Raw genomic sequence first — 14,758 nt, forward strand, 5'->3', positions numbered from 1 at the left:
GATCAGTAGTATAGGACTGAGCAAGTGGAGGAAGAGGAGGAAGAAACCACAAGAGTGGCCAAGAAAAAGGTAGGAGGCCAAGATGCAGTTGGAGAGCCAGGGACTATGGCATCCTGGAAGGTGCCAGGGAAGTGTCAGCAAGGAGGAAGCATTGGAGGAAAGGGCAAATGAAGTGAGGCCTGAGAAAGAGCCTTTGCCTTTGAGTTAGGATCTCTGAGGTCACTGGTGACCTTGACAAGACTGGTTTCTGAGGAGGGTGGTGTCTAAAGCCTGCCCCGAGTGACCTCCGTGAGGAAAGAAGTGGAAGCCAATATTCCTGGCAGTTCTGGAGGGACCGTAAAGGGCTGGGTTATTTTGGTGGAGATTACAGTAGGGAAATGTACTGTAAATGTTTTATTTGTTCAAAGCCAGAAACTGAACAAACAAGGAGGGGAGAACCACCGTAGGAAAAGTAGCCACAGACGTGGTTACAAGCCAGGACTGGGGGTGGGGGCAAGAGCCACCTTCCAGACACTAAATTTAGCTCGCCCCCGGGTCAGGACAAACGTGTACTGCGGGAACCTGACACTGTGGCCGGGGCGCTGGGCCCTTGGACATCCCGGCAACCGGGAGTGGCGCCCAGCTGGGTGTGTGCGCCCACCTGTCCAGGCCCGTTTCCCACGTCTGACTGGTCCAGGCAGGGGGTGGACAAGGAGAGGTTCGCGGAGGGGCTGCGCAAGGGGGGCGCCGGAAGGAGGGCGCCAGGAGACCAAGGGAGCCGCAGGCCACAGCCGGCGTTCAAGCGGCCCGGGGGGGGGGGGGGGGGGGGGACGCGCGGCGCTGGCCCGCGCTCCGCCCGCCTACAAACACGCTCTCGCGCTCGCGCCCCAGCCCGGCCGGCTCGCAGCTCGAGTCTCTGCCAGCCCGACCTCAGCCCCGCCCTTCCTCTCCCAGTGGGTGCTCGGAGGCCTCATCGGGCCTCTGCACCCCTCGCCCCTCGACTTCCCCGGTACCGCCCGACCCTGGGCGCCGGGGGAGCGCATGGCGGCGGTGGGGCTGCGGACGGACCCCGGGGCCGGGGCCGAGGCGCTGGCACTGGCGGCAGAACTGCAGGGCGAGACCACCTGCTCTATATGCCTGGAGCTCTTCCGCGAACCGGTGTCGGTCGAGTGCGGTCACAGTTTCTGCCGCTCCTGCATAGCGCGCTGCTGGGAGCGCCCCGGCCCCGGACGCCCCGCGGCGCCGCGCGCGCTGCCCTGCCCGCTGCCCTGCCCCCAGTGCCGGGAGCCAGTGCGGCCCAGCCAGCTGCGGCCCAACCGGCCGCTGGCCTCGGTGGCCACGCTGCTGCGGCGCTTCAGCCTACCTGGGGCCGCGCCCGGCGAGCGCGGACTCGCGGAGGCGGCCCGGGCTGGTTGCGCCCAGCATGGCGAACCACTCAAGCTCTACTGCCAGGACGACGGCCGCGCCATTTGCGTGGTGTGCGACCGCGCCCGCGAACACCGCGCGCACGCAGTGCTGCCCCTGGACGAGGCGGTGCAGGAGGCTAAGGTAAGCGCCCGCGCCCGCGCCCGAGCCCGCGCCCCCCGTGCAGATCCCCAGGGCCCCAGCTCGGGTTCCGCCTCCCTGCGTACGCAGGGCAGAGGGCAAGCAGGCAGGCCTGCGGGAGGCCCAGGTGAGACCTGCCTCTTCTGTCCTCTGCCACGCTAGCCAGCCCTGCCTGGGACTCAGTGCAGCGCTCTCCGTGTCACCGCTACATCGTTAGTACCATCCTACCCGCCACCTCGAGTTTCCCTCTGGGCTCCTTCCTGGACCACCTTCGCGATACCTCCACAGACTTGGCGGTTTTCATCCCGCTTGTCAGCCCCTGGCTTCTAGCAGCGCTGCCATCACAGCCACACTTCCTCTGTCCACCCTCTCGGCCCTTTCCCTGGGCGTGGCTCTGTGCTGTGTCCTGGGCCGAGTGGGGCGACTTTTCCAGGAGACTGGGGTAAGGCAGCGGGTGCCTGCTGCCTGGTTTGAGTGGAGCAGCAAAGGCTGTCGGTGGGCTGTGTCAAACATGTGGATCTTGGACACTCTCTTTCCTGCCTCCTTACTGCCCCAGCACACAGCCCCCAGTCCTTTACTCTTTATTCCACTTCAGCCCTCCCACCCAGATGGCTTTCTGGTTCTGGGAGGGGTTTAGAGTTTTTCAGAATTTAAATTCAATTAGCCAACATATAAGTACATACTTAGTTTCTGATGTGCCATTCAATAATTTATCAGTTGCCTATAACACATGGTGCTCATCACATCCCATGCCCTCCTTAATGCCCATCCCCCAATTACCCCATCTCCCACCCACCTCCCTTCTAGCAACCCTGTTTGTTTCCAATAAGTAAGAGTCTCTCGTGGTTTGTCTCCCTCCCAGACAGCTTTCTGATGGTGAGGAGGAAAACTGAGGGGAAAACTAGGTAGGTTGGGCTGCTACAGGGCCTGCCTGCATTTCGGCTTGGATTGTGCAAAGATGGTCTCAAGAAGTGAGACCTTGGGGCCTTAGGAGTCACCCTTCAGTTGCCCCGTACACCTATGTACTTCTGTGCAGGCCATAGCCATCTGGATGTCCAGATATGGCTTCAGCCCTGCCTCCTACTCTTCAATGAAGAGGGTCTTCTCTTTCTCCTAGATGGCTCCAGAAAGGCACATGTAGGGGTTTCCAGAGGCCACTTCCCATAATGTGTCCTTTCTCACCCTTTTGCAGGAACTCCTGGAGTCCAGGCTGAAGGTCTTGAAGAAGGATCTGGAGGACTATGAAGCATTTCGTTCCACTGAAGAGAAGGAGAGCAAGGAGCTTCTGGTGAGCCGGCATCCTCCAGGTGGATCCTCTTTGGGTGACAACAGAGGACCACACACCATCCTGGGCCTGTGTGTGCACTCTTTAAAAAGAAGTAAAGTGAAGAGTGAAAGTTGGAGGAGTAACAAATGTTAAAGGATAACATTTAGCTGAGTAAAATTTGCAGGTATTATTGGCTTTATTCAGCAATTCATGAATTGAGCAGCATTCCATCTGGCAGATAGAAAAGAACTCTGAAAAGCTATACAAAGCAGACATGAGCAGGAACAAGGAATTTATACTAGGCCAAAAAGCAGATTGGTTATTGCAGTTACTTTCCCTGTTGGGGAGGGTAGATTGGTTATCAGGCAGTTACTTAACCAATACTGATCAGGTAATTCCTGATTGGCTGATGTGAGATTCTCTTTCTGAGAAAACTGAAACTGTGATTAAGTCTCTGTTTCCTAATGTGGGACTTAGCATCAGTGACTCCATTTTGGGCCTCTTGTGTAGTTTCTAACTCAAAATAAATGTGTTTGGGGGTGGAGAGGAAGTGACCTCAGTTTAATCTTTACAGTGGCTCTGGGAGACATTAAGTAATGTCCTAAATATTCCTCCTACTTTTCAAGTGAGACAGCTGCATCCCTGGGTGATTCTGGGGCAAATCTGTAGTTGCCCTAGGTAGGTGGGAGAGCACATTTGTGACAGGGAACTCGAGAGCATGTGTTGAAACTGCTGTGTTAGGATATCTAAACTAGAGGATGTGTGTGGTGGGTATGTGTAGGTGAGCCTCTGACCCCTGAACAGTGAGGTGAGTGGAATTCTGTCCTGGCTCAGAGGCTACTGTCCAAATGCTACATCTTGACATCCCATTGCCTATCCCAATTCTCCCCTCCTGAGACAGAAGCAGATGGCAGCTGAGCGAGAGAAGGCGGGCGCGGAGTTCCAGGCACTGAGGGCCTTCCTGGTGGAGCAGGAAGGCCGGCTCTTGGGCCGCCTGGAGGAGCTGTCCCGGGAGGTGACACAGAAGCGGAATGAGAACATAGCTCAGCTTGAGAGTGAGATCACCCAGCTCTCCAAGCTCAGCAGCCAAATCCAGGAGACATCTCAAAAGCCTGACCTTGAATTTCTCCAGGTGAGTCTGGATTGGCCAAGAAGTATGAATCATTTATCCCCAGGCATCACAAATGGCAAGTGAGAACAGAGTCAGGTTCTGTGAATTTAGTAGAATCACGTACTCAAGCAGAAGGGGACTGCAGAAAAGTGCCCTTCTTCTCCTGAGTTTAAAGGTCTAAAAAGATGTGGTAAAACTGTCTTGACCTTGAGCCGCAATAAAGATCTTATTGGCTTTACTCAACAATTCATGAATTGGGCTGAATCCAATTTAGCAGACAGAAAGGAGTTCCAAAGAGCTATATACAAGATGTACGTCATATTCCAGTATATAAACCTTGTGACAAAAATCTCAGAAAATAATACTTATCTTTAGTACATGTAATGCATTTTGACATTTTCTATTTTATTTCCTTTTAAAATAGTCACAGGGACGCCTGAGTAGCTCAGTGGTTGAGCTTCTGCCTTTCGCTCACGGCGTGATTCTGGGATCTGGGATTGAGTCCCACATCGGGCTCCCTGCAGGAGCCTGCTTCTCCCTCTGCCTGTGCTTCTGCCTCTCCCTCGTGTTTCTCATGAATAAATAAATAAAATAAATAGTCACAATCCACAAATAAACTTCACAAGGCACAAATGGGTCAAGCATACTCATTTAGAAGATACTGGTCTGAGTGGCCAGTCGTTGCAGAAGGGCTATGACTTCCCTGGAGTGGTGTCGGGAGCAGAGGCAACACTGGATATCAGCACATGGCTCCAGTGATGATTCAGTAATGAAGGGAGCATTTGCAAAGCCCTGGGAAGGGAGGTGATGAGACACCCAGCAATCAGGCACAGCAGGAAGCCACTGCCCTCTGGGCCACATGCAGGTGGTTGGGGGTGGTACACCTTATTGCTTACTCTCTAGAAGTAGGGCAAGAGGCCAGTTTTATTTTCTCAAAGGTGACTGGTGGTTACATGATGCTGAGTTGGTTTTCTTTCATCTTTCTCACCAGGAATTCAAAAACACCTTAAGCAGGTGAGTGGACCTAGGAGTGCCTTAGGCCTCTACAAGCTGGCTCTTCTTTTCCACTGAGGTCTCTCTCTTCATTTCCTCACTGCTGACCTCTCACCTCCCAACTCCCACACCTCCTTACCTATGTAATTTCTAAGGCAAATGTCCACCTGCCTGGCTGTGGATATTCTGTTGTAAGACCAGCCTCTTCTTTCTTTGCCTCTCCCCACCAAAGAGGACCTTGCCATCCTCAGTCCAGTGGGAGTAGGACAGTATTTGTGGGCTTCCTCTGGGTCTTTGTCCTGCAGGTGCAGCAATGTGCCTGGCCCTAAGCCAACCACAGTCTCTTCTGAGATGAAAAATAAAGTCTGGAATGTTTCCCTCAAGACCTTTGTCTTAAAGGGGCTGCTCAAGAAGTTCAAAGGTAGGGGCCTGTGCTTGGGGCTGGGCCACTCAGTGCTGGAGGCCATGGTGTGTTTTGGTATTTTGGGGTCCCAAGGATGTGCCTTTCCAAAAGCTGTGTGAGAAAATTGGAGCTAGGGTGTGTCAAGGCCAGATTGGTGCACAGAGATGAGGGTGGCAAATCCATTCAGCAACAATCCCCCTCAATCCACCCCCCTAACCTCCTCAACACAAAGATACCCCCAGGGACAGTTGGGGTAGTGGGGTATTACGGGCAAAAAGAGGGATGAGGAGGAAGAGTTCAGGTCAGACTAGCTCAGGCTAAAGAGAGGGGACATGGGAGAGGTAGAGTTAGGATACTGCCCCCTTCCCTATCCCCTACACTTGACCCAGTGTCTGCACATCAACTCTCAGCCTCTGGGGTATCTGGGGAGTGAGTGAGCCAGTGGGGCTGTAAATGTCAGAGGAGGTGGTATCACCGTCATTGCCAGAGAGATAATCTCCTAAGCCATTGACGCATACCCCGCTTTGTTTCTCCTCAGAGGATCTTCGAGCAGAACTGGAGAAAGAGGAGAAAGGTATGATGGTTGCTCTGATAGTGAGTTCCCAGGATTTGTCCATGTAGAAAATCCATTCCCTGCCCATGGCTGTTTCTCTGGGCTTTGAGCATGGTTGGTTCCTTCTGCTGGTATACGGCCTACGTCTGCCTCTGCCGTCTGCTTCCTTTTCTCCCTCATCCCTGCCTCCCAGTTCTGGCTCCCTCAGGCTGCAGGGGGTACCTACAGGCCTATAAACTGTGGGTCAGTCTCCCCTCCCGGACAGGCTCTCTCCCCTATTCCTGCTCCCAGACAGAGACCTCTTCTGGGGACAGTGGTTGTGTGCAGGGGTCAGGGGAAAGCAGAGGGAGGAGGCTGAAGACAGGAAGAGAGGTGGTTCTTACTATTGCAGAGCTCTAGGGTGAGTGAGATCCAACCCCACAGGAAGGCAGGGGAAGGGAGGGGAAGTCTCATATTCCTGATGCTCTTGACTGAACAAGCTAAGTCAGAATTTACCTTGGAAAAATCTAAACCAAGTCAGATCATGCCACTCCTCTGCTCAGGACCCTGGGACAGCCCTTTCACTCAATATAGTCCTCACTGAGGTCTTCCAGGCTTAGGGATCTGGCCTCACTGCACACTCTTCCGCTGGTTTACTCTGTGCAGCCACAACAAGCCCTCCTTGCTGCTCTTGAAATGCACCAAGCACACACTCACCTCAGGGCATTTGCACTGAGCTGGCTGGGCCTCAGCCTGGTATATGTGTCCTCCAGACAGCTGAATATCTGGCTTCCTCATTTCCTTTATGTGTTTGCTGATTTACATAATGAGACCTTTTTGCCTTCCCTGGCCTCTCTAGATGAAATTGCAGCCTTCTTTCCTGATTCCTCATATTATCTATGTCATTTATTGTCTCTCCTTCCCTTTCTCCCAGAAAGGAAGCTGATGGAGGACAGGGGTACTGAATTGTGGGATTCCTGGGGCCTGTGACAGTCCTGGAAGATAGTACTTAGGACAAGTGTGCATATTTTAAGTTTTTATTATGAAAATTTTTTTGCCTACACAAAAGTAGATCATAATGAATAATTACGTCCTCATACACCTTCAGCTAATATTTTTCATAAACACTCCTACCCACTTCTTCCCACTGGAAGCAAATCACGAATAAGTTATTTCCATAAATATTAGCATGTTATCTCTAAAGATAGACTTTAAAAAACCCCCACAAAACCATAGTCACAATTAGAAAAGTTAATGGTTCCTTCCAATATTTAGTGTTCAATATTTTGCAATCGTCTTTTAAATTGGACTTGCCAATCTGTTTGAATTGGGATTCAAATTGGGTTCGTTCTTCCTCCGGTCTGACCTCGCCATGTGCTTGTCGGGGATCGGTGGAGGGGAAGGAACCGACAGAGTTGTGCCAGGGGCTTGCATGGACGCCTCTCTCTGTCTCTGCCTTCAGTGGAGCTGACCTTGGACCCAGACACCGCCAACCCCCGCCTCATCCTCTCCCTGGATCTTAAGAGCGTGCGCCTCGGGCAGCGGGCGCAGGACCTGCCCTGCCACCCATGCCGCTTCGACACCAACACGCGAGTGCTGGCGTCCTGCGGCTTCTCCTCCGGCAGGCACCACTGGGAGGTGGAGGTGGGCTCCAAGGACGGCTGGGCCTTCGGTGTGGCGCGGGAGAGCGTGCGCCGCAAGGGCCTCACGCCCTTCACCCCGGAGGAGGGCGTGTGGGCGCTGCAGCTCCACAGCGGCAAGTACTGGGCGGTGACCAGCCCCGAACGGACGCCCCTCAGCTGTGGCCACCTGTCCCGAGTGCGCGTGGCCCTGGATCTGGAAGTGGGGGCCGTGTCCTTCTACGCCACGGAGGACATGCGCCACCTCTACACCTTCCGCGTCAACTTCCACGAGCGCGTGTTTCCCCTTTTCTCTGTCTGCTCCACCGGCACCTACTTGCGAATTTGGCCTTGAGGGGAGGCGTCCGCTTCCCAGGGAGGGTGAGTCACTCACAGGTGCCTTCTTCCATGTTCAGGCCGCCCAGGGGAAGCACTGTTGCGCTCCGTCCGAGCCCCCCAGTTCCTTTGGGCCTGCCCTCCAGACATGGCCCCGGAGGCCCTAGAAGGGCTCCTGCAGCAGACCACAGCATTGGAGTCGGCAGAGTGGGCGCTCTGCGGTCAACCCAGCAGGGGAAGAGATGCCTTGGACCCTGGGGGCCTGTCCTCTACCTGTTGTCTGCATGTGTATCTGGCAGGAGCTGTGAGGCAGCGGAGGCTGGTGAGGACCTGAGCCCAGCTCCTGACAGAGGTACTTCCCATCACTGGGGCTGACTGTCTGGTCTTAGCAGGTCTCCCGTTCTGTGGAGCAACACCAAGCCCAGTGCTGTCCTCAGGGCATGCAGAAGCTCTCGGCCCAGACAGCCAAGTTCATGATCACTTCTGCTTTCCCTTCTTGTCAACTGTCAGCTCTGCCTTCAGACACCTGGATCCATCTGGCCTGTGGTCTCTACTCAGGAAGGAGCATTGTACTCCCAGCTGAAACAGCATGAGCCAGAACTGGAAGGAGATTCTTGTCTTGACCTGTACGTAAGAGGAAAGCCCAGGACATTGGCATTTGGCGTGGCTACCCTCCGATACCCTTAACCCAATGATACAGAATGATACGTTCAGTCTTGGCCACAGTGACAGCCTTGTGTTCTCACAGATGCCTAAACCCCTTTCAAATACAAAGTATAGTCTCCCTTGAGTAAGGAGACCAAAAGTTAGGGAATTTTGAAACACAGAACAGCACTTAAAATTTTACAAATGTGACTAATATGATCATGGGAATTCACAGAGCACAAATATGCCTCTCACATACCCTTTCTGGAACTTGCTAAATGTATGCCAACAGCAGAGGACCCTGCTGTCAAGGTCTGCTCAGCCTATGCCCTGCTTGGGGCGTTACTCCCTTGGCTAATTGTTCCCTAGCTTTTGTTTGGGTGGGCTTCTGGGAGCGGATGTTGGGTTGTCCCCTGCTTGGTGCTTCCCAGGGAAGTGGGATGAGGAGATGGAAATATAGACTGAGCTCATTTCGAGGGTGGCTTAGCTCATTCTCGACTCCCACAGTCTGAGTGCAAGAGCACAGTAGGAGCAAAGGTTTCTGCTAGACTGGGTGAGCAGATGTGTTTAAGTGTGTGAAGAATGTGTGCATGTGTGTTTGTATCTCAGATTGAAGGGGCAGGGGTGTGTGCGGAGTTTGGAGAGGGCATTTATCAGCATGTGCATAGGGTTTAGGAAAATAGACCCAGGTCATTTTGGTAATATCCTATTTTTCATCTGTTGTTAAATATTAACCAACCCATATTTAGGTGAGGGCCATAGTTTCCTCCCCCACTACCTGGCTACTTGGCTAGATGAAAGCCAGTCTCAGACCTATTCTGTCCTGCACAGGTTGTTTAGACTGATGTGTTGGCATGTAGGGACAAGTGACAATTGAATAATCTGGTCTGCAAGTGTCATGGAGTTTTTGTACTCTATCCCTGAGATTCTTCAAGCTTCCATACAAGGGTCTTATAGGGTAGGCATAACACTGTTCTAGAGGCAGACCCAGTGGACATAGCATGGTAATCAGAATCCAGTGTCCTATGGGCTGGGGACAGGATGATACAAGAGTCCATCCTACAGGGGTGGCTCAGTCAGTCAAGCAACTGGCTCTTGATTTTGGCTTGGGTCTGCACTGGGCATGGAACCTGCTTAAGATTCTCTCTCTCCCTCTCCCTCTGCACAACTTCCCTCACCCCAGCTCATACTGTCCCTCTTTCCAATAAATAAATAAATCTTTAAAAAATGAGTCCAACCTACAATATCATTGTATCATTCCAGAGGGTGAATCCTATATTGTGTTCATACACAGAGAGTAGGGTTGGAACACTGTAGCAGGTGTTTGCATACCACTAATTTCCACAAGGAAAGCCCATTTTTAACATTCACTTGCTAATTAAATTGGCTAGTGTTATCATCAAGCCCTAATGTTATCTGGGCTTGTATGGCTTTTGAATTGAGTATCACAGTTAAAGTCACACAACAACTGTGTCAAAATACTGCAATGCATATTACAGGTCACAGAAAGTGGATGTCTGGTGGAGAAGCTTGTAGGACCAGGTCTGGGGACTGCTGGGGTGTCTGTCTGTGCGTATATTTTCAGCTTTTGTGTTTGTGTTTGTGAATGTGATTGTGTGTCTACCAGACTGTGTTTGCAGAATAACTACATAGATACCTATATATCTGAAGAAATATAACAACAGTTACAGTAATAATCACACACTGAGGGTAAGAGATGTTCTCTTTTTGTCACTAGGGCAGTGCAGTGACTTCAGATGACACAGTGCTGGTGTGAGGATATGCGTGATTGTGTGCATTTTTCCCTACCAACCTTTGGGCATCCTAAGATCTGTGAAATGTTTGGATCTCTGAAAGCAATGACTGACTTAACTTGGGTCTTCCTGATCCCACCTATTAGTCCCAGATCCTTGTGATCTGCATGAGGAACCGACAGTTTGCTGACAACAGACCCTCACATGGCTCCTCAGCTTGCAGACTGAGGGGGCACCCACAGACCCAAGTCACCTGGCTTTGCAGGGACCATAGGGCACGTCGGGCCACCAGGTCAAGGCCCGCCACTTACAGCCACCACTTTTTTTTTTTTAAGTTTTTATTTTGATTCCAGCTAGTTAGCATACGTTGTCTTATTAGCTTCAAGTGTACAATATAGTGATTCAACACTTCCACACATCACCCTGTGCTCATCGTGACAGGTGTACTCTAATCCCCATCACCTATTTAACCTATTTCCCCACCCCTTCCCCTCTGATAGCCATCAATTTTTTCTTTAGAGTTAAGAGTCTGTCTCTTTTATTTTTTCTCTTTGCTCATTTGTTTTGTTTCTTAAATTCCACACATGAGTGATATCATATGGTATTTGTCTTTCTCTGACTTACATCCTTTAGTATTATACTTTCCAGCTCCATCCACATTGTTGCAAATGGCAAGATTTCATTCTTTTTTATGGCTGAATAGCACTGCACTATGTTTACATATATGACTTCTTTATCCATTCATCAATGATGGACACTTGGGCTGCTTTCATAGCTTGTACAGCTGCCACTTCCTGACCCTTGCAGGGCAAAGGTTTCTCCTGTCCCTCACCTGGGCTCTCACCCTCCCCATGCCTTGCAGCCCCGTGCCTTCAGGGATTCTTAGGGAACCAGCTCCACGAGAGTTAAGGCGGGCCCCAAGGGTTGCCTTTTCCTAACTTGCTGAAAGGTGCAGCAAGGGCTAGGGACCCACAGCCCTGACCCAGTCCTTCTCTGCCCAGCTTCTCCTCACGACGGACCTTCTGATTTCTCCAACATCCTCTCTCAGCCTCTCCTTCTAGATCCCTCCCTGCCCGGGGACAGCCCACCTTACCAGCTGTACCTGGATCCCTTCAGGACAGGCTTATTGATACCCTTCCCCTAACTCCTCCCTCGCAGCCCTGACCTCGCACCCTCATTCTCATACACTGTAAGACGGTGACCTCTCTGGCCAACGGGTCTTCACCCCTGACCCCTAAGCCCCCGAACACTCCCGGGTCTCCTAATGCTCCGCCCCTGGAAGCCCCGCCCCTGCTCGCGTGGCGTTGAGCCCGCCCCCATCCCGCCCAGCCGCGGGAGCTCTCCCCCGCGGGGTTTTCTCTCGGCGGGGTTTTCTCCTAGGATTTGCGGTTTGGTCTGCGGCGTGGACGCTTACTGACGTTGCTGGTGAGGCGGCGGCGGCGGCGGCGGCGGCATTAGGCCTTCTTCGGCCGAAAGGCGCCGGCCCCCTTCTCTGCTCGGCTCGTCCTCGTGGTTGTTTGCGGCTGCGCGGCGGACGGTAGCGCTGTCAACTGCTCTTGCGCAGGGCGCGAGGCTGTGGTCGGCTCCATAGCTCAGGGGTTAGAGCACTGGTCTTGTAAACCAGGGGTCGCGAGTTCAAATCTCGCTGGGGCCTGTCTTCGTTTTTCCACCCCTCCTGAGAGACGGAAACGTGGAAGACGAGTGAGCCAACACGAATTTCCGTTCTTTCTGCGAGGTCAGGCGCTAGTCCGTGGCCCCTGGATTCCCGCCGACGAGAAGTGGCGGTATTTCGGGAAGAGCTGGGCGCCCTGTGTCCGTGGCCTGCGATCACAGGCTCCGCTGGCTCCACGCGACTTCTCCACAGCGGCCCCTCGCCTCCTTCGCGTGCCCTCGGAAGGTCCGTGGCAGATCTTTCCGTGCCCCCCTCTCACCACACGCGGGCCAGAGGCGAGTCTCCATCTCTTTGTTTCTTTCGTTTAGTGGGGAACACCTGTCGGCGCCCACCTCCCCACACGGCGCCCCGGGAATTTTTAGTCGGGAGGGGTGCTAGGTTGAAGCCCCCTCTTGGTTCGCCGTCGGTCCCCACAAGTAGCTTCAGTAGGGAGGTGGCCCCCCCCCCCCCCCCCCCCCCCCCCCCCCCCCCCCCCCCCCCCCCCCCCCCCCCCCCCCCCCCCCCCCCCCCCCCCCCCCCCCCCCCCCCCCACCCCCCCCCCCCCCCCCCCCCCCCCCCCCCCCCCCCCCCCCCCCCCCCCCCCCCCCACCCCCCCCCCCCCCCCCCCCCCCCCCCCCCCCCCCCCCCCCCCCCCCCCCCCCCCCCACCCCCCCCCCCCCCCCCCCCCCCCCCCCCCCCCCCCCCCCCCCCCCCCCCCCCCCCCCCCCCCCCCCCCCCCCCCCCCCCCCCCCCCCCCCCCCCCCCCCCCCCCCCCCCCCCCCCCCCCCCCCCCCCCCCCCCCCCCCCCCCCCCCCCCCCCCCCCCCCCCCCCCCCCCCCCCCCCCCACCCCCCACCCCCCCCCACCCCCCCCCCCCCCCCCCCCCCCCCCCCCCCCCCCCCCCCCCCCCCCCCCCCCCACCGTCCAGCAGGGCAGACACGGAGGAGTCCGCGAGTCCCGGGAGCCCGGGACGCGCACGGCTCTGAAGGTGCGGGTGCGCTCCTGGCTCATCCTGGCCTGCGTGTTCGGGTCTGCTGGGACGCAGCCGTGGCCCTTCGGCCGCGAGCGGCTCCCATCTGACACGCCTCCACCTCTGCCGGAGCCAGGCCGCCGGGCAGGCTGTGCGGGCCCAGGCGGTGGCTGCAGAGGCCTCCAGACCGCTGGCGAGCCTGGCTCTTACGGGGCAGCGCCCCCCACTGTTCTCTGGGGATTTAATTTCATTTCGCGTACCTGACTTCTTTTAACAGCGTAAATAAATCAAAGCCAAAAGGTCACCATACATTAGTTGTGTTTTTATTGTTTAAGAGAAAAACTAAATGGTGAAGAACAAGAAGAAAGAAGAAGAAGAAGAAAGAAGAAGAAGAAGAAGAAGAAGAAGAAGAAGAAGAAGAAGAAGAAGAAAGAAGAAGGAGAGGGAGAGGGGGAGGGGGAGGGGGAGGGGGAGGGGGAGGGGGAGGGGGAGGGGGAGGAGAAGAAAATATGGCAGTTATAGCCTTTTGGGCAGGTGTTACCAGTTGTGGACGTTTGTTCGCACTTTTTTTTTTTTTAAAGATTTTATTTATTTATTCATGATAGTCACACAGAGAGAGACAGAGAGGCAGAGACACAGGCAGAGGGAGAAGCAGGCTCCATGCACCGGGAGCCCGACGTGGGACTCGATCCCGGGTCTCCAGGATCACGCCCCGGGCCAAAGGCAGGCGCCAAACCGCTGCGCCACCCAGGGATCCCGTTCGCACTTTTCTTATACAATTCCATGGAGAAGAGAAGCAAATGCTTACAGCACAGAGGGGGTAGTAACCCGCCCGAGGATACACGGTGGCCTAGGACAGAGCCTGTCCAACGCGGTGTGCGCACAGCAGGCGAGGACAATGCTCGGTGAGGAAGAGGCTGGTTAGCATCGTCTTCTCCAGGGAAAGAGCTTGGAAGGGAGCAGCGAATGAAGCAGAGGGCTGAGCAAGGATCGTGGAGTGGCAGTGGAAAAATGACCACTTTCTTTCCTGGAAGTGGATTAGCCACCATTCGTCTCCCACTCTGTTTTTTAAGTCATCTGTGTAGGGAATTTTTCTGCTGGCGGCACAAAAATAAACCTACGAACCAGCTCTGAGTGGATATTCGTGAATTTTACATCAGGGAATAAGAATCGCTGTTTTGGGTTTTTTTTGCGTGTGTGTGTGTGGTTGGTTGGGTTTGAGTTTGGGTTTTTGTTTTTTTGTTTTATTTTACTACTGAATAACTCAGGACAATTACAGCCCTTTTAGGGAGAGTATAGGTCCAAGACGAGGGAGGAGGCCGCCCTCAAGTCCGGGGCCCTGGTTCACAGGAGCGGGGGCGACCCGCAGGCAACCCCAGGAGCACCCAGTGCGCGCAGCGAGTGCGCGCGCGCTCAGGTGCTGGCTGGCGCTCGGGCTGCGCACCCGGCCACCGCAGCCAGGCGTCGCGTTTCTGCCTTACGCTTCCCCGAAGTTTTTTCTGAAGCTTTTGCAAGTACGTACGTATGTGTTGCTTGTCGTATTTCCATTAGAAAAAAGCCCTCGTCCTTTTACCAGGAGCCCCACCGAAGGGGCCCCTCGGGCTTTGTTTGGCTTGTCGCGGCTCAGGATCCAGTCTCCAAACCCCGCTTGCTCTTCTCCCCGGGAGTTGCACCCGGACCCTGGGCCTCCAGACTCTGGCCCTCCTCGGGCTGCCTCGGAGGGCAGGCGCTCCCCGCTTTGCTGCCCGCTGCCGGAGGCGCGCCAGCAAAGACACGTCCCTTCGGGTTCCAGACCACAGAGCCGGGCCGAGGGATGCGAGCTGCGGACGGATGAGGTTAACGGCGCATGCGAGGACTGCTGAGCAGGGACTAAGTGGGCACGGAGACGGAGATCCGGAGGACAATCCCACCGCACCGAAAGCGAAATTTCCTGTTAGTGCCGACGCCCCCAAGC

General features: G+C 54.9%; 1 protein-coding gene and 1 non-coding gene across 8 annotated transcripts; both read left to right on the forward strand.

Moving 5' to 3' along the window:
• The first annotated feature begins 835 nt into the window (after positions 1–835).
• Positions 836–9,661, forward strand: TRIM7 (tripartite motif containing 7). Of its 7 annotated transcripts, XM_055302307.1 has the most exons (8): positions 839–1,527; positions 2,717–2,812; positions 3,693–3,923; positions 4,894–4,916; positions 5,201–5,316; positions 5,837–5,872; positions 7,866–8,137; positions 8,296–8,370. In XM_055302307.1, the coding sequence occupies exons 1-7, from the start codon at positions 1,021–1,023 to the stop codon at positions 8,117–8,119; spliced, it is 1,263 nt and encodes a 420-aa protein (XP_055158282.1). In that variant the 5' UTR covers positions 839–1,020; the 3' UTR covers positions 8,120–8,137; positions 8,296–8,370. The 7 variants fall into 7 exon arrangements, with proteins under 7 accessions (XP_055158284.1, XP_055158285.1, XP_055158283.1 ...); XM_055302308.1 differs by lacking the exon at positions 5,201–5,316 and having other exon boundaries at positions 838–1,527; positions 8,296–9,661; XM_055302306.1 differs by having other exon boundaries at positions 7,866–9,661.
• Positions 9,662–11,765: 2,104 nt separating this feature from the next.
• On the forward strand, positions 11,766–11,838 carry TRNAT-UGU (transfer RNA threonine (anticodon UGU)). Its single transcript has one exon. It is a non-coding gene; the product is annotated as a tRNA-Thr (tRNA).
• The last annotated feature ends 2,920 nt before the right edge of the window (positions 11,839–14,758 follow it).

The sequence above is a fragment of the Nyctereutes procyonoides genome, unplaced genomic scaffold, assembly GCF_905146905.1.
Source record: "Nyctereutes procyonoides isolate TBG_1078 unplaced genomic scaffold, NYPRO_anot_genome, whole genome shotgun sequence".
NCBI classification, from domain to species: domain Eukaryota; kingdom Metazoa; phylum Chordata; class Mammalia; order Carnivora; family Canidae; genus Nyctereutes; species Nyctereutes procyonoides.